Source organism: Strongylocentrotus purpuratus, unplaced genomic scaffold, assembly GCF_000002235.5.
Source record: "Strongylocentrotus purpuratus isolate Spur 01 unplaced genomic scaffold, Spur_5.0 spur5_scaffold_16, whole genome shotgun sequence".
Classification (NCBI taxonomy): domain Eukaryota; kingdom Metazoa; phylum Echinodermata; class Echinoidea; order Camarodonta; family Strongylocentrotidae; genus Strongylocentrotus; species Strongylocentrotus purpuratus.
Genome location: NW_022145601.1, coordinates 21,634,325 through 21,656,786, shown reverse-complemented (window position 1 = coordinate 21,656,786; position 22,462 = coordinate 21,634,325). Strand labels below are relative to the sequence as shown.

The following is a 22,462-nucleotide window of genomic DNA, read 5'->3' as shown; positions in this document are numbered from 1 at the left end:
AAAACAAGATAACACGTATATGAGTATTTTCATGCTTTTAGTTATTTTACTTTATTGTTGTTATTTTTAGTTTATTGGTAAGATAACAAAAGAGGCTATTATTCATTAACGGAACAAATTGCCGAGTAAAGTACTCCTCAGAAATTATACTATTGGCCCATTGAATGATGAATATTGTTTTTTTACGCTCATCTTTTATGCGAGGATAATAATTGAATCAGATGAGGTAACAAAAGGAAGCTAAGTTCTACCCGTGTTATGTAACCAAAGTTTCCGTTACGTATGTTTTATGACGTGTGAAGTAATAAACGCTGTTATATAACACTGCGCCATATATCACATGCTTTCATGCATGGCTGTACAATAACGAGAAGGGAATTCATATGACGTATTATTGAAGTAAAAATGATTGAAAGCATTTTTTGCTTCAATTTTGTAATGACCTCAATTTAGATTTTAGAGAATTACCATGGAAAGGATGGGACGCGTTATCCCCCCCCCAATACCATAATGCACATGAAATGTTATAAGTCATTCATTTTGACATGTTTCAAATATATCTCGCTCTGTTTTTCATGGTAGTTACATGTAAAAGTTAAAACATACCGTGATACAACCCCCTCTCTGTCTCTCCTCCCCTCTCTCTTTCTTCTCCACCTCTCTCTCACTCTCTCCTTTTTCTTGTTTTCATGTACTTAAATCTTAAAACATTCTATAACCTTACTAAAGTCATAATTGTGATATAATTGTGTTGATGCAGTCGAGTGTGCTTTAGTACAATATGATCCCGAGACTGTAGAAAATATTTGTTTTCTTTTTAATAATGTGCTTACCCATGAATTCAAAACAAATGTTATGAATTTAATTATGTGATTTCTTTGACTGCAGGTTTTGGTATAGCCTTTTGGAAGAGTTGGGAATTGACCCTCGTTCTTCTATCCACGACCCCTCTACTAGCAGCAGCTGGGGGCTTCATGGCTTATGTAAGTACATCAAGGATAGGTATTTAAAGCAGCACTGTACTATTTGTAGCTACTTGCGCCCTCTATATAGCAAACAATGCCTAATCGGTGACCATTGGTCCCCATGATCCACTTTTCCCCATGTTAATTAAGAGCTGATTCGATGAGATAGCCACCTGTCAGTGATCTAATCCCTCCTAGCCAAACTAGTACAGACGGGCTTTAAAGCTTTCCTGCATGGTCCATGCTCCCCATTTATAAAAGATGTTATGTCTCCTATTTGTATTACTATCTTTATAATTTTGTTTTCCAGTTCGTACTAGATAACAGACAAAAAGAGGGCGATGATGTAACACTAGTGGTGTGATCCCTTACCCCTCCTAAACTCTCACACCCCTACCATGATATTTATTTATTAATTGTTTATTCCTTTTTTCATTTAATTGATTTTATGAGTAAACAGGATGGCTCATTTCGCCTTTAAAATTGTTATTCCCTCAAGAAATTTTTACAACATTTACCCATTATATGTATTGAATTAAATTTCATATTTTATTGCGACAAATTGGCAACACCAGTGAACCTAAACGTCTTACTGATTATGTTTCTCTAGTTTCTGACATCCTTCGCAAAGCTAGAGCAGGAGTCGTACGCCCAAGCCGGGAGTGTCGCGGAGGAGGTTTTGTCTTGCATCAGGACTGTCATAGCATTTGGAGGAGAACAGAAGGAGGTCACTAGGTAAAATATAGTTTTCAAACTGTTATCAAATGAAGGTTAATATACTAAGTAACAATATGAAAATGTCAACTTCTAACAAAATTCTTCTCAAGCCATGGTAGAGACATTGGTCATAAGCATATGAAGATGATAAACTAAAGATGATCATGATTTACATCCAAATACTTTTTCTTCTTCCAAATGTTTACAAATTTATATATAACAGCAAATAAACAACTTATGCAATATCAACATAATCTTTAACAATGCAAGTGTTTTTGCATGACTTCAGATCTTTACAAATTTACAGCCTAAAAAGTGTGTCCTCCGAAAAGACCCATCATTAAAAAGTCTTTTAATAAGGTGTTTATTAATGCTCAACTCCTTATATTTACAAATCCCTTGAATGTTCATATATTCCCCAGCAATTTCAAAGGACCAGCTAATTTATAGACCTCTCATATATTTCTTTTTATCAACCCTTCATCTTTTCTCCATTCTCTCCATTCCTCAGGTACGAGAAGGAGCTGAAAGAAGCCAGAGATGTGGGCGTGAAGAAGGGCGTGACTTCGGGCGTCGGCATGGGTATCACCATGTTCATCATGTTCGGGTCCTATGCACTTGCTTTCTGGTGAGAACCCCATTGGATTAAGGTTGATGCATGATTGTATGATTGAACTCTCATGTGTTTTATTAAGTTAGAAACATATTGGAAACATCACACCTATACGTATTGCTTGGAAAATTGCTGTTCATTAAGTGGTTTCTTGTTCTACACAAACGATGGTTCTAGGACAATTACCTCCTGGAAAATATAATTGAAAAAATAAAAATAGCAATACCTGTAATTGTAATAATCTGTAATTGTAATAATGCGTAATTATTCATCACCATTTCAAGGTATGGGCCTAAACTCGTTGCCGATGGGCGTATAACTGGTGGTGACGTCATGATCGTATTCTTCAGCGTCATGATCGGTTCGTTCTCCATCGGCAACATCTCGCCTTCCATGACAGCAATCACGGCAGCAAGGGGCGCGGCAGTGACCCTCTTCGACGTCATCGATGCTGTAAGTCCCTGCTCTTGCCACTCTTTCAATTCCTGTGTTCACCTCTTTTCTCGCTAACATTCTCTTTCCCTATCTCCATTTCTTTTTCTTTCCCTCCCCCTCTCGCCTTCTTCCCATTTTTGTGCTATTTCTCTGGTTTCCCTCCTTTCCCCCTTTTCTTCATCACCCCTTCCTCTCCCTCTCTTTTCACTTGTTTCTCTCAGTTTCAGTTTTCCCCAGTTTGTTTATATTCTGCTGGTATAAACAACCCAACAATTGAGAATCCCTTCATTTTCGAAATGCAGAACCACAAAATTGACTTGAAGTGCATAATGAGCCATTAAATGGTTCTAGAAAATGATATTGTTTAAAGGTCAGGATGAATGCCAGATAACTTGAACTACATTGAAATGGGCAGACCCCATTTCTTGTAATCTTGAACCGGGATATCCCTTTAGACTGACAGCACATGAGACTTTAATAATGCTCACAAGACCAACGATGTTGGTCTCGTCACGAACCCTCAGAAAAAATTATCAGAGGTCCGCAAAACCAAAATTTGGTTTTAAGGGCTGCCAATCTGGTACTTCGTTGGTTTAGTGAACCCTCATAGCTTCAGAAGGTCCTTAAGGATTATGGCAATCTTGAAATGTATTGTTTGCATGTTTGAATATATAAATCATACACAGCGGTGAGGGCATTAGTAAGAATTACCCACACAGTACCTTTGGAACAGTCTAACAGCCGAGGGTGTTTGGACTGCTTTGAAGGTACCGAGTGTGGGTTATTTTACTAATGCCCAAACAAAATGATGCGTATTATTTGTTTTATAAGATTATGTTTTATAACATGATTTTGATAATATGACTGATTATTACCATTGGATAATGACCGGTCATTAAATCCAAGTTAGGCAAAATAAATGCCTGGTCACGTGTACGCTTTCAACCATTCATTTGATTAGGATCCACGTCAACATCTTATAAATGAAAATCAGATAAACAACCAATTGCTCTCTTTCTTTCTCTGTCGATCACCAGAGGCCAGCTATCGATACTCGCTCCAAGAAGGGGATCGTACCGGCAGAGATGACGGGGAACATAGACTTCCAAGGGGTGGAATTCTCTTACCCCACCCGGGACGATGTACCGGTGTTGAAAGGTGTAGACCTGAGCATTAGGAAGGGGCAAACAGTGGCCTTGGTGGGGTCCAGTGGATGTGGCAAGTCGACCACTATCAACCTGCTCCTACGATTCTATGAAAAGTTGGGTGGCAATGTGAGTAAACGAAGATTAACATTCACACAAAAAAATGTTTTTGAAGTGTGCAGGGGGGAGTTTCATACAGCTGTTCGTAAAGTTACGCATGACTTTACGAACGACTTGTATATGAAAAGCCAAATGGGATGCTCAATCATTATTACCTGCATCAACTAAAGTTGAACTGTGCAGATATAGATTAACATTCTTATTATAACAAACATTTTTAATGCAAAGTATATTTTTTGCCATAATTTAATTGTGGTTATTGGAAATATCAAAAAAACTTTGGACATCCTATCTGGCACTTCATATACAAGTTGTTCGTAAAGTCACCCGTAACTTTACGAACAGCTTTATGAAACACCCCCTGGTGTGTTTGGTCTTTCAAGTTTCTTCAATGCTATTGCCAAAGACATTCTAAATCTTTCCTTCTCTATCCCAGCATTTCTGATTTAAATAAATTGATTACACGTTGTATCCTCGAATCTAAAGATATGTGTCAAAGAACTTCCCATTTTGTTATCTCTCAACACAAACAGTTGTGTTTCGATCCTTCAGAATGTTTGTTCAACTCAAGTACAGTGGTTAAATTACCTGTTCATACTATTACTTGTACTGTTTGTCCCAAACTAGGCACCATATCTTTCTCTTTCGACCCATGCTACGTAAATATTTACCCAGTGAAAAGATATTTGTTAGTTATAATGGCAACCTGATGAGAACAGTGCCCCATTTCACAAAACTTGTCATCAGTGACAAATGAGAGTTTTTGTTACAAGCTAGTGAAATCTTTGCTTTTGATTGGTTATCAGCAGATTTCTCACTCATTTTCGTCATTTGTCAATGGAAAGAGGCGTTGTGAAACGGGTTCCAGGAGGGATATTTCAACACCCTGTGTGTCATTGTGTGATGGATATGAATGCTAAAAAAATGCCGACATTGATGTTAGGACTATCTCCTTACATTATCCTCATTTGAATATTACCTGATGATAAATACCCGTATTGGTTCTATATCACTCTCATCTCATCTAAAGATCCTAATCGACGGGCATAAGATTGAAGAGCTGAACCTCCACTGGTTGAGGAGACACATGGGTGTGGTCAGCCAGGAGCCGGTCCTCTTCAACTGTTCCATAGAAACCAACATCTCTTACGGAAGAGACGGTGTCACCAAGGAGGAAATCATCAAGGCTGCCAAGATGGCCAACGCCCATGACTTCATCTCAAAACTACCCAAGGTGGGTCTGACATTGTCAAAGAAAAATCAAAATTGGGTCTATGTCCATTTGATTTAGGGTGGTCATCAGAAATGATGTAGTTGACTTTAAAAAACAAACAGGTTTAGGTACATGATAATAAAGAATATCGTCAAGGTACATTGACTGCAAATACACACAGACTATTTAGATCAGTGGGAAGAGTATTGATAAGGGAAATGGAAGACCTTCTCTGTATTATGGGGCGTTCCAAGAAAGCTGCAATCAATTGCGAATCCCCCAAATCAAGCATAAGTCTTGATCGCAACTCAACTCTCTTTAAACTCTCCATTAATAAGAGAGAAAGAGAGAGAGAGAGAGAGAGAGAGAGAGAGAGAGAGAGAGAGAGAGGAGGGAGAGGGGGGGGGGGAATAAAAGCTAGATCTAGTTAATAACTTAATTTGATTGTTAAAACTTCAATCCTAACAAAATCCTAGGAAATTTAGGAGACCAGTAGGAGGGGGGGGGGGGGGGGGGGTTGCAAGAAAGTTAATTTGCAATCGATTGCAAATAGTAGTTGCAAATTTTGCAACTTGCAATCAATCGCAACTTTTTTGCTCATTATGCGAGCATGCTTGCCGATCCATCTACAAGATAGGGGTAGAAAGTAGCGATCTGCATCCGTACATATTACTTCCTTGAATACACAATTAATTCAATTCCATTCAACTGAGCTCACTTTATTTCAAATCAATTAATATATATATATTAAAGGGAAAATCATGATATAAAAATCATAAAAGTATAGACAAATGGAAGTTGCGGTTGGTGGAAAATAAACACCCCCCCCCAAAAAAAAAAAAAAAAAAAAAAAAATTAATAAAAAATGAAAGGTTTTGTTAGGGCACCAATCTTTAATTTTTAGCGGGAATGCTTGACCCTTAAATCAATGACCTCGACTGTAGTTTTGTCAATAGATATCATAATATCCTATTAGGGGCGACTACCATGGTCACAGGGCTCAACAGCCAATCAAAAGCAAGGTTTTCATGGTAGTTACTATTGATGGCAAAGCAATGGTAAGTTTTGTGCAACTGGCCCTACGTTTTATACTATATTTCTAATTTCAAAGTTTATGACATGGACGTTTCATAAAGTGAAATGCGGGCATGATCCTACATGGTGAGGTTGTGTACATCTCAGTCATAACGTCTCTGTCAATTTCATCGTGCAGGGTTATGATACGATGGTTGGTGAGCGTGGAGCCCAGCTGTCCGGTGGTCAGAAGCAGAGAGTAGCCATCGCCAGAGCTCTGGTCAGAAACCCACCTATCCTTCTACTGGACGAAGCCACCTCAGCCCTGGACCGAGAGAGTGAGAAGGTCGTACAACAAGCTCTGGATAAGGTAAGACTGGTAGCTAAAAAAGATTAGAAATATTGTTTTCTCCCAAGAATTTTTGTAATCATACTTGCACCCTATAAATAGTTATTTAAACACTGTTTTTATTCAATACCTATATGGAAAAAATATATATTCCGTCATGAATAAGGAAAAGAATTGTCACTAGAGAAACAATGATGAACCCCTGTAAATGAAGTTTTCCTGGCATCTACTGAATGTTTTTCTGTACAGACCAAATTGGAGAGGAGCTCACAAGATACGTCACAGTGTAGCCAATTTGTGTTTGATTGATAGTAACTTCAATAACTCATAATTTTGTTTAAATGCTAATTTGCTCAAACATTCCCTGACCTGTTCCTCTTATTCTTCTGCTTCTAATGGAACCAACTTAGTATCAGGATGGATTTCCCCCTTAAAGTACAAATTAACAACACATTTGCAGATCCAAGGGGAGATTTATTGATTTGCTGGCCAACACTTTTTTAATTTGTTTGGTTTTTTGCATTTAGGGAAACCTTACTTAATTCACTTTTGTTCTGCCATTTTCTCTTTAATTATTCTGATGTATAGAACGTAACGTTAGGCTCACTAAATATGATCTGCATTGCACTTAAATCTTAAAGTGCAAATGTATAAAACTTGATTATTTACCCTGATTATTTATTATGGAGTGTTTTCAGATTTCAATTGTTCTGCCATTTTCTTTATCATCCTGAATAAACTTGTATAGGCTTCGGAAGGTCGCACAACCCTCGTGATTGCTCACCGCTTGACTACCATCAGGAATGCTGACGTCATCTACGCCTTCGAAGACGGGCGGGTCGTCGAGTTTGGTGATCACGCTGAGCTGATGAAGAGAGACGGGGTCTACAAGCAGCTTGTGACCCTGCAGACTCTTGATGGTGCTGGTGGTACGTTAGAATACATGTAGGCCTATCTATAGAGAGGGGCGATGTATGACACCTCCCCCCCCCTTCATGACAAAAACGTTATCATTCCAGGGAAAGGATCCTACCTCCCCCCTCCCATGCCCTTCGACTCAACTGAATTCCAACAATCCTGTTCCTTAGGAAAGAAATTACTTTGAGCTCATTGTGTTTTGAGCAAAATGTTGTTGGATCATGAAATCATATACATGTACATCCAAAGTGAAGAAGATTAATATCAAAGGTTGGTTAGCAATTTTGAACAAGATCTTTGGATGCTATTATTGTTATTTATTTTTTAAGGAAGGTGCTGCTACAATCAAAGATCCATATGTTTAAACGTTGGTGCTGTTTTGCATCCCCCCCTTTCTTTTTTTACAGAGGAATCAACATCAACTTCAAAAGAAGTTGTTCGAAAAGAATCCATCAAACGACTACCATCTCGTCAAATGTCTCGTCAGATCTCACGACAAATGTCCAACGGCAGTGGCAAAATGGAAGAAAGTGTTGAGGTAAGTGAAGGTTTCTTACTACCTGTACATTTACATGTGTGTTTTTTAGGCTCATTTTTTCTTAGCTCGGTCTCTCACTCAGTACTGCAGTCTTGCATGTCGGAATACTAAAAAATTAGGCACATGCCAGATTCATTTTCTTGTTTCATTTCATTTTACAGATATTTTTAAGAGATGTCAAATGTGATCGATATTTTATTTTATTTCTGCATTTTTCCAAATATATTAACAGAATAACAAAGAATATAAAAACATGAGGTATAATACAAAATATAAAAACAATGATAAATTCATGTGCAAATGTTTTTCTTTCTTTTTTTTTTTTTTACATATGTACATATAATAACGAAACTTGATATTTCTATAACATATAAATTTAAAGTATTATCCAAACTATCAATTGAAAAAGTGCAGAAGACCGCGATCATAAGCGAAGCTTGACTAGGATGGCGGCCTCAACAATATTAACCACATTCCTATTTTTTATGTTGGTTCACAGGTAAAGGAAGAAGTTGAGGAGGAGGAGGTGGAGGAGAGAGGTTATCTTGAAATCTTGAAGATGAATAAACCGGAGTGGCTTTACATCGTTGTCGGCTGCGTTTTTGCTGGAATCCTTGGAGTCGCCATGCCTGCTTTCGCTATTCTTTTCAGCGAGGTCATCGCGGTAAGTAGATCGGCAAATACGTGTGTGGGTAGAAAACAGTGGAAGCATCAAGATATTTTGCTTTGGGATGCATGGTAAAAATTGCCCCCATGGGTATGATATTTTGGTTAGTTGACAATTAAATCTATCAACAGCATGATTATATATAAAGACTAAAACAGTGATGGATATCTATACTGGGAGGAGCCTTATCAGTTCAATGGCCTTTGCTATATACTCCCTCACATCCACTTTATCACAGTGTTAGCATCCTTTCTCATTTTTATCATTTTTCTAATTTCTGTACACTGTTGTTCTTAAATTGTTAATGTCTGCATTCATTGTACTTTTTAAGAGATGTGAAATGAATAAATTTGAAAATGAATTTGAACTTGACTTTCAAGAAATCATCATTCACGGAAGGGGCATTTCAATAGCTTTGTGCGTAATCTACTGAAGCCACATTCTACTAATAAAACCCCACTAGTGCCATTTTGTGTCAGCTGTAGCAGTATGGTCCACTAACTATATACTGCGCTTTTTGTTCTATATTGCATCGAATCCTCTGAAATTGGGTTACCTGCACAGTTAACCATGTGATGATGCTGTACAATAAACAGCACGCTAGGGCAGAGAGTTCATCAGTTCAGTAGCGCTTTAAATTTTTATGCCTCCGCCACCGAAGGTGGTGCCGGAGGCATCATGTTTTCGGGTTGTCCGTCCGTACGTCCGTCCGTCCGTCCGTCCGTCCGTCCGTCCGTCCGTACGTCCGTCCGTCCGTCCGTACGTCCGTCCCGTTTGACCGTTATCACAATATCTCAAGAACCATTTAAGATTTAAACTTAAGACTCGGGAATAGTATTTATCACCATAGGAAGACGATCTGATTAGATTTTGGAGTACGTAGGTCAAAGGTCACAGGTCACAGAGGTCAACTTATGAAATTCCTTGTATTGAGTTTGTTAGCGCGATATCTCAAGAACCATTTGAGATTTAAACTTCAAACTTAAGGATAGTATGTATCACCATAGGAAGACGATCTGATTAGATTTTGGAGCACGTATGTCAAAGGTCAAGGGTCACAGAGGTCAACTTATGAAATTCCATACATTGAGATTGTTATCATGATATCTCAAGAACCACTGGAGATTTAAACTTCAAACTTAGTGATAGTGTGTATCACTATAGGAAAACAATCTGATTACATTTTGGAGCACGTAGGTCAAAGGTCAAGGGTCATAGAGGTCAACTTATGAAATTCCATACATTGAGATTGTTATCATGATATCTCAAGAACCACTGGAGATGTAAAAACTTCAAACTTAAGGATAGTATGTATCACCATAGGAAGATGATCTGATTAGATTTTGGAGTACGTAGGTCAAAGGTCAAGGGTCACAGAGGTCAACTTATGAAATTCCATACATTGAGATTGTTATCATAATATCTCAAGAACCACTGGAGATTTAAACTTCAAACTTAATGATAGTGTGTATCACCATAGGAAGACAATCTGATTAGATTTTGGAGCACGTAGGTCAAAGGTCAAGGGTCACAGAGGTCAACTTATGAAATTCCATACATTGAGATCGTTATCGCGATATCTCAAGAACCACTGGAGAATTTTCACTTCAAACTTAATGATAGTATGTATCACCATATCATAATATCTCAAGAACCACTGGAGATTTAAACTTCAAACTTAATGATAGTGTGTATCACCATAGGAAGACAATCTGATTAGATTTTGGAGCACGTAGGTCAAAGGTCAAGGGTCACAGAGGTCAACTTATGAAATTCCATACATTGAGATTGTTATCATGATATCTCAAGAACCACTGGAGATTTAAACTCCAAACTTGTTTAAATTGCTCTATGGCGGAGGCATCATTTTCGACTGCGCGCAGTCAAAATTCCATCTAGTTTGAAATGTAATAATGATTAATGATTTATACATGTAATACAATATAAGATCAAAATGGCCCTTGGGTTGGTTTCTCAAAAGTGTTTTTTGATGGTGGTATTCAAAAGAACTTCTTTGATCTAATTTTTTTACTTCATTTTTGTTCTCACTTTTTTGCTGTGATCAATATTTAAAGCCAGCTTATTTGAGTTTTAAGGTCTAAATGTAAAGACAATTATTTGACAAGAAATTCTTTGGCTCGATCACCTTTGCGCTTCAGATCTTCAGTTTGCCCGCTGACGAATTGAGAGAGGAATCTGTTTTCTGGGCCCTGATGTTCCTGGCCCTCGGAGGAGCATTCTTTGTGAGTAACAGCGTCACCGGTTACTGCTTTTCGATCTCTGGAGAGGAGTTGACCCTGAGGCTTCGCAAGAAAGCGTTCTGGACCATCCTCCGTCAGGTAGGCCTATATCTTGATCTCTATTGAATTTGATCATGCTAGCTTGCTGCACGGAAGTTATCAATACATTATTATTTTGATTTATTTGTATCCAACATGTGATCGCATTTCAACATAAGCTGATTTTCAAAGTGGTCATGATTTGCAACTGTTTGAGAGAGAGAGAGAGAGAGAGAGAGATTGAGAGAAAGAGAGAGACTGTTAGGCCCAGTCACAGTAGGATAATATTCAATCAAAATTGTACTTACATGGCAAAAGAACAATTCAAATTAAACAAAAACATTTTCAACTGAATAGAAAGAAATTCATGCACTTTTCAGTCACTGGTTGACATTCTTATTAATTGTTATATATATATATATATTTTTTTTTTTTAAAGGACTGTGCATATTTTGACCAACCAAGTCACAGTACTGGTGCCCTTGCTACAAGGCTATCATCAGACGCATCAAATGTCAAAGGGGTAAGTCAAATTAAAGAAATAGAAAGGATGTTTTGAAACCCTTTATATGTCATGCATAATATTGTCCCTGTCCCAAATGTTATTTATCGTGGGATAATATTTATCGTGGGATAAATATACCAAAGGTTTCAAGATTATTAAACTGTTTCCAATGCAAGATTAATCTATGTCAGTGTCAAAAGAGTATTGTTTAGCGCAATATCGCATGCGTGGCAAATTAGCGACTATGCAGAAAGGTAAAAGAAGCAACTTTAATTTCTTTGAACATGTTTAATCCATAATAAAAAAAATACAGCATTATTGCCAGTGAAGCTGAAATGGTTTTATTTGAAAAAAATATATAATTGAGGTAATTATTCTAAAAGATCATACAATTCCCAGGCTAATTGTGAAATCTATGTAAGAATTATGTTGTATATATACAGGATTTAGAATAAGGAAGGGGGCACAGCTGTTTCCAACATATATTTCTTAAATTTGTTTTAAATGCTTATAATTGATTTGTAATGTTTGAATCTGAATTTGAATGGAAAAAATCTTAAAGGCCCACTGCACTACTGGTAGCTACTTGCTCCCTCTATATAACAAACAATGCCTAATTGGTGACCATTGGTCCCCCATGATCCTCTTTTCTTATGTTAACTGAGAGCTGAGTTGATGAGATAACCACCTGTCCAGTGACCTTGCAGAGCGGTCTAATCCCTCCTGTAAACTATGGCAGTTAAGCTTTAAACAAGCATGAAAAATTAAACATTTCAAAGGGGGTCTACAAGCACATATTAATGCCTCCTTCTGATATGATGTGGCAAAACTGCATTGGTTCTTTTATAATGACATACTTAAAGGTAAAGACCAGTATTGGAAACGCCCCAATTTCAAAAAATGAAATGGAAGCTCTCATTACCAATCATGTGAAAGAATATGTTTTGACTAATACATGATGATAAAAAATTTGCCGGGAACCGCCGGGAAACCGCCTAATAATTCATATATTTGGTAAATTTGTTTCTCTCATGGTCTGTGAGAGATATAGGGTAGTCCCATATACATCTTTCTGTGTATAGTGCTTGTAACTTTACGAAGAATGGGCCAAATTTCTTATCATTTTGATGATTCCAGAACCTTGCAGATGCTAGATACTAGATGATCAACCTTTTCTGATCGATTCCACAACGTTTCTTTCACAATGCAATCGCATGACCATAACTGGTCTTTACCTTTAAAGCGTAATACATTTCAAACTTCTATAACACAGAGCTAAGGAGATGCGCACAGGGCCTTTGTTGTGTGAAGTTTCCATTCATTTTAAAGGGATAGTTGAGTTTTGTTTTCAGACCGCAAATGCCTTCAAAGTGCATGGTTATTGCTCTTATTCTTATCTATGACATTTATAGTGCCCTTTTAGAACCTAAAATTGCTATGAAGGTAATTTTAGACCCCAAAATGTATAAAATTTAGCCAACACAATCATACCAATTCAGCTCCACTTAGAAAAAAAACATGGTGACCGTTAATTAATTATTTACTTAAAATTAACAATACATGAGCCAGCTAATTGTGGGTAATATAAGCAACACGAAAATGCCAACAAAAAAGCCAACATCGGCATTGACTGAAATACGATGTAAAAGGGGTTATTTCTTTTTTTTCAACGTTTTTTTCAAATTTGTCAAAATATCTAATATTTGTGGTGGTACACAAGTATTAGAAATTGTTATATTTCAGCCGTCTCTGAACCGATTTTGATCAGACAAAGATGATTTTGTCATTTAAATTTCTTTCAAATTTGACAGTTTTTCATTATCTCACAACAAAATTATTTTGTATAGTGCCCTCTGCAACATAACTCCACTATCCCTTTAAGTGTTGCATTGTTTTCTTGGGGTGGTTTACCATGTGATATCTGGAAGAGATTAGAGTTTACTTTAGTATGAACAAAGGGCATAAACTAGTTGTGCCCTCCCTCCCCCCCCCCCACCAAGTCTTCAGTTGTCTCAATTTAAGTCTCTGCCATCCTCCTCCGTCTACGCAGGCCACCGGAATGCGCATCAGCACCATCGTGCAGGCTATCGTAACCATGGTCGTCGCTATCACCATTGGCTTCGTCTTCGGCTGGAAGTTGGCTCTCCTCATCTTCGGTTGCCTCCCGGTCCTGGCCCTCTCCGGTGCTCTTGAGATGAAGATCCTCCAGGGTGGGCATGAGAAAGACGCCGCCCTCATCGAGGAAGCCGGCAAGGTACGGACTCGTTCAAAATCTTTTTTTTTCTCCATGCAATTTTGATTCGCCATGTCAACCTTAATAGAAAGTCGGGACACCTTTTATCTTATATCCCACCGCTGCCACCATGACTTTAACCCATTGCTTACTGGAACCTGGTGGTCTCTGTGTTCAGTCTATGGGAATTAGATAATTCAGTAGTCAACGGGTTAATGAATGACTTAAAGAAATTGATTGATTTTCTAGAAAGAAAAGATAAAGGGTAAGTTTTCATAAATTCATATCTCTCATGTGTAGGCCTATCACACTTTTATATAAACTAACTATTTTTATTCTTGAAATGGAACCTTCTTTTTAAAATTGGATATCTATTTTAACTTTAAGTGATAATGACTTCTATTTTTTGTTCTCTATATGTTTGTTTATATCTGTACATGCCCAATGTTATAACAGCATCAACTAGTATTTGTACAAACTTCATTCCCCTGTTTTTAATAGAGTGCAATTGAGTATACTATTTGTTAATGTCGACTGGTTTACTCACATATTGCTTTTCTCTTAACCCGTTGACTACTGAACTCTCTATTTCCCATAAGCATAGTACAAGGACCACTCGGTTTCAATTTAATTTATCTATATCTATCTATATCTATACATAAGTGCCATTTAGAGCTTACATTTTTTCTTCATATATAAATTGAGATCCCAGCACGAAACTCTGAATACAAAGAGAAAAAACGTTTTTAGTTATACATGTAGGTCTCTTTCGAGTTTCAAAAATTGGTTCATACCTTTTATACCATCATCATTCCTCTTCTCTTCACTCTACAGATTGCCGCCGAAGCAATTGAGAACGTTCGTACTGTAGCCTCTCTCAACCTTGAGGATAGGATGATTGCGAATTATACTGAGCAGCTGCAAAACCCCTACAGGTAAATGGAACGATCCAAAACTATTCTTAACTATTCAGAGAAAAAAACCTATTATCCTTCAGTTTAACAGAACGATCCATGTTTTAGCAGTTAGAAAACCCATAAATGTGATGTGCCTACATCCTTCATTAATTAATATAGGGTCTATATATATACATATATATATATATATATATGGGTCTAGTCATTGTTAGAGGTCCACTTAAATATAATTTGCTTTTAAAGCAGAACTGCACTACTTGTAGCTACTTGCGCCCTCTATATAACCAACAATGCCTAAGTGGTACCCATTGGTCCCCCATGATCCCCTTTTTCTTATGTTAAGTGGGAGCTGATTTCATGAGATAACCACCTGTTAGTGACCATGCAGAGAGGTAAATCCCTCCTGGCCAAACTAGTGCAGACAGGCTTTAAATCTACTATAATATCATCTGTATAAAAATCATTAAATGGGTCCGTTGTTTTCTTTCCCTTGATCACTTGTTACAGGCAAGGAAAGATTAACAGCCAGATTAATGGTCTGGCCTTTGCTGTCTCCCAGGCGATGATCTTCTTCATCTATGCAGCATCCTTCCGTCTGGGAGGATACTTGGTATCCATTGGTGATATGACAGTAGATGAGGTCTTCAAGTGAGTGTTTAGTGATTCTAGATTCAACATAATGTAAACTGGATTGGTCCATGGTCAGATGGATAGATATATATAGGCTTTGGTGTCTCACAGAGAATGATCTTCTTAATCTATGCTGCATCATTCAGGCTTTAAGGGTATAAGACCCGCTGGAGAGATTAGCAGAGATGATGTTTTTAAGTGATTGTGTGATTCAAGATTAAAGATAGATGGATGGATAGATGGATAGATAGATATATAGAGAGATAGATGGATGGATAGATAAAAAGCTAGATAGATGGATAGATAGATAAAGCTTTGGTGTCTCACAAGGAATGATCTTTCATCTGTGCCATATCATTCTGTCTATGAGAATACCTGGGTCCAGTCTTACAAAGAGGTGTGATTGATCCAAATCAATCGCAAGTTTATAGTCTCCTATCTCTTATTTCATAATCAGTCTCAAACAGGTGATACATTCTTAATTGTTATGTCATTTTGTCTTTGGTGATAAAACCTTCATTCTTTTATTTACTATAGAGTTGTCTTTGGGGTTGCTTTTGCCGGCATCTCGGTCGGTCAGTCACTGGCTTTCCTCCCAGACTACGCCAAAGCTCGCCACTCAGCAGATCTTATGCTCCACCTGTTCAGCATCAAGCCGCTCATTGATAATTATTCCACGGATGGTGCTCAACCGGTAAGAATTAAAAGTGGAAGGAGTACCGTAGAAGTAGGAGTATGAGTGATAATTATTGTAGTGGATTTGATATTGGTTTGGTGATGTGGGAATGGTCTTGGTGGGGGATTGGTAGGGGCAATTGCAGTGGTGGGTAGTAGTGGAAGGGGTAGTGGTAGTGATGGTAGTGATATTGATGATGGTAGTGGTAGTGGATGTGGTGATGTCTTGAGAAGGATGGTAGTGGTGGTGGTGGTGGTGATGGTGATAGTGGTGATAGTGATTGTTAAAGGTGATGGAGGTGATGATGGTCATGATGTTGGTGTTGGTGGTGGTGGAGGTGGCGATGGTGATGGATTTGTTCAGGAAGAGATGATGGGGGTGATGGTGTAGTAGTGGTAGCTATAGTAATGCTTGTATAAGTGTACTAGTATGTTCAAGTGAATGTTTGCTCCTCATCAATAAAATTTAATAGGCCTAGCTGCATTGAATGATTCAGAAAATATCTGTCAGATTATGTGTTTAATAGTTAATAAAAATTACATTTTTTTATACAATCTGGAATTATTTTACTTAAATAACAGCAAAAGGTGGATGGTAAGATCGAGTACAGTGGTCTCAAGTTCTCCTACCCAACTCGACCTGACGTCACCGTCTTGAAAGGGCTGAGTCTCACCATCAAACCAGGCCAGACCGTAGCCCTGGTAGGAGAGAGTGGGTGTGGTAAGAGTACTCTGGTGTCACTCCTAGAAAGATTCTATGATCCTGCACAAGGTTCTGTGGTAAGATATTAACTTATTTAGCTTATAATACTTATTAAACTTAGTATACCTCCCCTGCTTCTACAAGTAGTTTTTAAGTGCAATTTTAATTGTTGTGGCTATTCAAAAATCAGATATATAGAAATGAAAACAAATTTGAAGTGACTAAGGGATCAAAGAGTAAATATATATTTCAAGGGGATACCAATTCATTTGTATTTTACCTGTTTATATGCTTGTGTATTTATATATTTTGTTTTTGATGCTGTTATTTGTTTCTATTATTACCAAACAGGGCCTCATGGAAGACCACCAAATAGGTGATATGTGCCACCCTGTATAAATACCAGAAATAAATAAATAAATAAATAAATAAAGATTACAATTACGATTAAAAACTGTATTGATGAGGTTAATAGTGAAAAAATATTGCCCCATAAATTTTGATTGAATAATCTCACAATTTTCTGGAGTAATTATTAAGCATGGCCTGTAAATCTCAAGACCAATGAATGAACTGTTTTTTTAATAAAACAAAAAGAGGATAGATTAATCTACTACAACCTTTTTTTTCCCACTACACAAAGGCTCTCGATGGGACGCCTGTAAAAGACATCAACATCCAGTGGCTGCGAGCAAACATGGCGATTGTGAGCCAAGAACCAATCCTCTTTGCATGTTCTATCGGAGACAACATCCAATATGGTGTCGAAACGCCAATGGAACAAGCGGCTATTGAGAATGTCGCCAAGATGGCCAACATTCATGATTTCATCGCTTCTCTTCCTCTTGTAAGTATTGCAATAACAGTCTTTTCTTTTGGGCTAGTAGCCATGATTTACCCTTCCTGTCTGTTTCCTTTTGATATTTAGCAAAAATATTGTTTAGCATTTATATAGTGGTTAATTCATCTACAAAGTGTAAAGGTGCTTTACTGAGATGCTATTACCTCAGACAACATATTCACGCTTGCCTGTGCACATTCTCTTCTCCCTGGTGAACATTCCAGCCAACCGCCATCTTACAGATACTCACAATTCTGAGCAAACTCTGATGATGTTTGCATCCTACTGAGTACACAATTAACACAATGGACACCTGGGTGGAGCTGCCCAATGTATATAATAAGAAATCCCATGCTTAAGAACATTGTTGATATGGGGATTGAACCCACACCCTTCGTATCACCAGTCAAGTGCTTAAAATCTCGACTAAGACACTTTTTTTCGCCTATCGATCCCACCGCTGCCACCGTGACTATAATGAACCACTATAATACTAATACATCACATTTATAACGCGCCAAATACTTTGTTCCTAGACACAGTATATATTATTACCCCAGTCTTCTGATTCAGGCTTACTCACACACCATGTATGCACATTCTCCACTCCCTGGGGAGCATTCACTATATATTAACAGTTTACAAACCGTTTCATAAACCAATGACTTCATCATTACTGGCACTGCCGACAAGTGGCTGACAGGAAAAGGTCGAAGGTCATACATCAATGAATAAGCATAATCCTGAATCAAGAGGGCGGCAACACAGTGGCACCTATTTATCTCCTTGTCCCCCTTTCCCCCTCCTGTTACCTCCTTCAATTTTTTGTAAATATTTTTCTCCATCACCTTCTTTTCCTCTCCTTTTTCTTTGTTTTTTTCTTGCTAATGAGTTAATTTGAAGAACAAGCTTCCTTTGCTATTATTTCTTGAATAACAATGATAATTTCTCTTAAATTTATCTTTCTAAGTAACTCTCTCCTTCTTTAAGATTGAATTTTTAATAGAAGCACTTATTTGTTATCCATCTCATGATATTCTCATGATTACCCTGGCTTTTGGCGATGGCATTACTAACTCGGCAGGGAGTGTAACTTTGTTAATCTAGTATCGTTTTGTTCTTATTTTCTTAGGGATATGATACTCTTGTAGGAGAGAAAGGAGCCCAGCTGTCCGGTGGTCAGAAGCAGAGAGTAGCCATCGCCAGAGCTATGGCTAGAAATCCTCGTATCCTACTCCTGGATGAAGCTACCTCAGCACTTGATACAGAGAGCGAAAAGGTAAGAATCATGCAAATTCTTGGTAGTAATTTTGCTGCTTGGTAGATATTTTCTTGCTGGTAAATTATGACAGAAGTTATGTCATTTGAAGATGATGGGTTTAAATTTGTCCACTTGTCTCTAAAAGACTGTCTGGCACACAATTTAGCAAGAACCAAGGATTATGGGGATCGTTATCCTGCATTGACCATTGCGTCTTATTTTCAGATCTGAATTCCCAAATAATGAAAGATTATCTTTCACTGATATCCCGAGTTGCATATTAGGAACAAAATATCCCTAAAGAGCTGATAGTAAATGTATCCATGACAACAAATATTTTGATAATTTTTGTGTGTAAATTACGCAATGTTTCATCATATGTGTGTGGTGGAGTGCTCTCTATTTTTTAAGGTGGCTTGGTGTGTGGTTCAATGTGTGTTCAAAATATGTGCAGTACACCTTGTTACATCATGAAATTACATTAAGTAATCTGGTAATATTCCTGTAATAATCTTATGAATGCCATCCTAGATATTGTGGAGACATTTGTCAGTGCTCTGAACACAGGCAGTTCTGTCCTTCTTTCCTCCTGGGACCCGTTTCACAAAGCCTTTTTTTTAATGACAAATTTCAAAAATCAGTGACAAATCTGTTGATAACCAATCAGAAGCAAGGATTTCAGTAGCTTATAACAAAAACTGTCATTCGTCACTGATGACAAGTTTTGTGAAACGCCCCCCTGTTCCTCTCTTTCTCCCTCTTCAACCGTTATGTTCTCTTCCTATCAATCTAGGTTGTCCAGGCAGCCCTTGACAATGCCATGCAGGGCCGAACATCCATCGTCATCGCCCACCGTCTCTCCACCATCCAGAACGCTGACACCATTGCTGTAATCAGAGAGGGAGTGGTCGTCGAGAGCGGTAGCCACCAGGAACTTCTCCAAAGCAAGGGACACTACTTTACGTTGACCGGTGGCAAGATTGATGTGGAATCCGAATAGACGGAGAAAAGCAGAGATTGTCTTTCCGAAACTAATACAGATTCAAACCAGGAGTCTTGAAATGCTGACCAAATACCTCTCAGTAGGTGCTGGTTGCAGAAGTTGTGTTAAATGATCAAATCGTAGAGCCAGATATGGAACGATTGATTTGGTCAAATTCCAAAAAAACTATTGAATGGCCAAACGTGTAAATCAGGAGCGTTTTTGTATTCTTACTAAAGTTTATAAACATTATCTTGTATATTTATCATTCTAAGAGATAGTGGAATCATAACCATTGTAGCACTGATTGTATTTGTTGTGAGCCTGTCGTTATAGAACACTGAGGTGCCTAAAATAGGTTTTGCTATTCTAATCAACCCCTCGTTGGGGGATCCGCCTGACAAATTTCATACCATTTTATACATTCTCTGACCCTTTTCTCTCGAGTCTTGTCCATCTTTCTTGTCTTGCACATCTTTTGACTTGTTAACAACGGTTACAACAATTGACGGTTATAACAATTGACTTCTGTTTCGATGTCACAAATGCTTTCGTGAACTTGTACATCTATGCATCGAGACGAAAATGGAGGATTCTTATGCATAAACAAATAGGATACTGCTTTCTCTTTTCTTTATTCTTTGTACGCTTGCAATCAGGTGAATTTTAGTAAGAGGAACTTCAAAGTTTAAACGGGCCTCTACTTTACTTTCTCTACCTCTTTCTGTGAATGATGTAATGTAACCTAATGCATACCAAAGTATTTTCGAGGTTAGTATCTGGAAATAACAGTGCCTTATGATATTGTTTATTTCATTTTGTTGCGACTGAACTGTACGTGTGTGTCACCGTAAGTGCATGACGGGATAAATGGTAAATGATAACTCCCCCACACATGCACTAACACATCAACAATATTTGTTGTCGCAGAAACATTAACTACCGGCTCTTTTGTGATATTTTATTCATGGTATCTTGTAAAGATAAAACTGACAATGACAACCTCATTATGGAATGGAACAAAAGTCATATTGTGTTTAATGGTAGTTAATGCAGATATCTTTGAGAAGTGTTTTTTAAAGACTGGTGCAACGATGCATTTTTCTCTTCTTAACTTGAGATTACTTTTGCCGAGTTAAATTGCCTCTACCGTGTGAATCAAAAAAAAGTTTACACCTAGAAAATTGCTAATTATTTGTAAAATCATCTATGAACAGTAAATTATGATACATCTTATGAAAGAGTGTTTAATCCCAAATCATTTGGTACCATTTTTGTGTGATATTCCACCTGTTCATCCAAGCGTGAACAAATACCACACAAAAATGGTACCAAATGATTTGGGATAAAACACTCGTTCATAAGACACAGTTTAATGTTCATCAATGATTTTTTAAATAATTAGCAATTTTCTAGGTGTAAACTTTTTTTTGACTCACTCTCTATTCCACACGTGTTTACTTAATATTTTTGGGTGTGCATCGTAGCATAACCTTGTCAATTTGGTACCAAAGTCGGATTTTCCCATTTTTTGTGTATATATATATGATACATGTAGTACCCATGTAAATATTTAAATTATTCATAGAATTGATGGAATTCAAATCAGCTTTGAGTCGATATGATAAAAAGTGTGTCGCTTTTCCAAATGATGTCATGAAAAATTTGTATAATTTTCACGGCAAAATATGAATAGCTTTTTTTTTCGGGGCTCATGTTGGCAATTTTGGTGGCATTAATCCTATGTTTTTCATTATTAAAAAGAGTTCATTATTAAGCATGTTATCTTAATCATCAGTTGTATTTTATACTTAATTAAAGATATTATCTTTTACAGAAAGTGTTTATGCATATATGGCACATAATGATCTTTTATTGATAGCGATAGAGATGTATTAATCAATAGTGAAATTGGTGATTTGGTTTCTTCAATACCACCTGTAGCCTTTAGCAAATTATGTTTGCATTTGATAAAAAATATATAATAGTTTTGTTTTACTGAACATGTTCACATTTCGATGTAACAGAATGCAGGATACATTTAGTTTTACGTTCACATCAACATTATCATTTTATCTCTATAATCATATACATTTTATTGTAAGATATACATTTTTGTTATCATGACATTTCCTATATTTGTATAATATATGCAGGGGCATTCCTAGCCCATCTTAAAAAGAAAGTATCACTTTTCTTTGTTTATCAGCAAGGTGGTGGGGAAAGGTTGTTACCCACAAAATCCCCTCTAATTGCACTAAATCTTGCGTCTCACCATTATATCCCAAGTCTCAAGGATGGCTTAAGGATTCTTGATAAAAAAAAGGGGGAGCGCACGGGTCAGAACATGAATTGACTACCAAAGAAGAAATGGTTATCAGATTTGTAGGATCGAAGTTTAAGAGCCCTCTGGGGCAAAAAAATGATGGCAGGGAGGCGCATTTCTCATTTAAGAAATTTTGGTACGCCTCCTACTGTTCTTCACGCCGTAACAAGACAGAAACCCGCCCTCTGCTTCCCCTAACGATAATCCTGCACCTCTCCTGACCTTTTAAATGTGTGTTTCATATTCCAGTCTTTTGCTTTCATGCAATAAGTAGTCACCTATTATTGTATTCATCACCCCATAGTAAAATGAAGTATTCATATATATATATATATTTTGTTTACCTGTTGTAGATCACATTTTATGTGAACAGTCGATAGTACCGGTCAAATAAAGTATACTACTTTTAACACAAA

The 22,462-nt window shown here is 37.3% G+C and overlaps 1 protein-coding gene across 7 annotated transcripts in view; it reads left to right on the top strand.

Moving 5' to 3' along the window:
- Window positions 1-22,462, top strand: part of abcb4 (ATP-binding cassette, sub-family B (MDR/TAP), member 4) — a 49,319-nt gene extending 26,857 nt beyond the window's left edge. For 5 of the 7 annotated variants that reach the window (XM_030986483.1, XM_030986487.1, XM_030986486.1 and 2 more), the window contains 20 exons: window positions 889-983; window positions 1,576-1,700; window positions 2,194-2,310; window positions 2,580-2,748; window positions 3,768-4,004; window positions 5,026-5,229; window positions 6,422-6,592; window positions 7,320-7,500; window positions 7,897-8,027; window positions 8,527-8,691; window positions 10,854-11,033; window positions 11,413-11,496; window positions 13,529-13,732; window positions 14,546-14,646; window positions 15,136-15,276; window positions 15,796-15,952; window positions 16,516-16,713; window positions 17,280-17,483; window positions 18,610-18,756; window positions 19,532-22,462. In XM_030986483.1, the coding sequence (XP_030842343.1) occupies window positions 889-983; window positions 1,576-1,700; window positions 2,194-2,310; window positions 2,580-2,748; window positions 3,768-4,004; window positions 5,026-5,229; window positions 6,422-6,592; window positions 7,320-7,500; window positions 7,897-8,027; window positions 8,527-8,691; window positions 10,854-11,033; window positions 11,413-11,496; window positions 13,529-13,732; window positions 14,546-14,646; window positions 15,136-15,276; window positions 15,796-15,952; window positions 16,516-16,713; window positions 17,280-17,483; window positions 18,610-18,756; window positions 19,532-19,738 (3,218 nt within the window). In that variant the 3' untranslated portion in view covers window positions 19,739-22,462. 7 annotated transcript variants of the gene reach the window in all.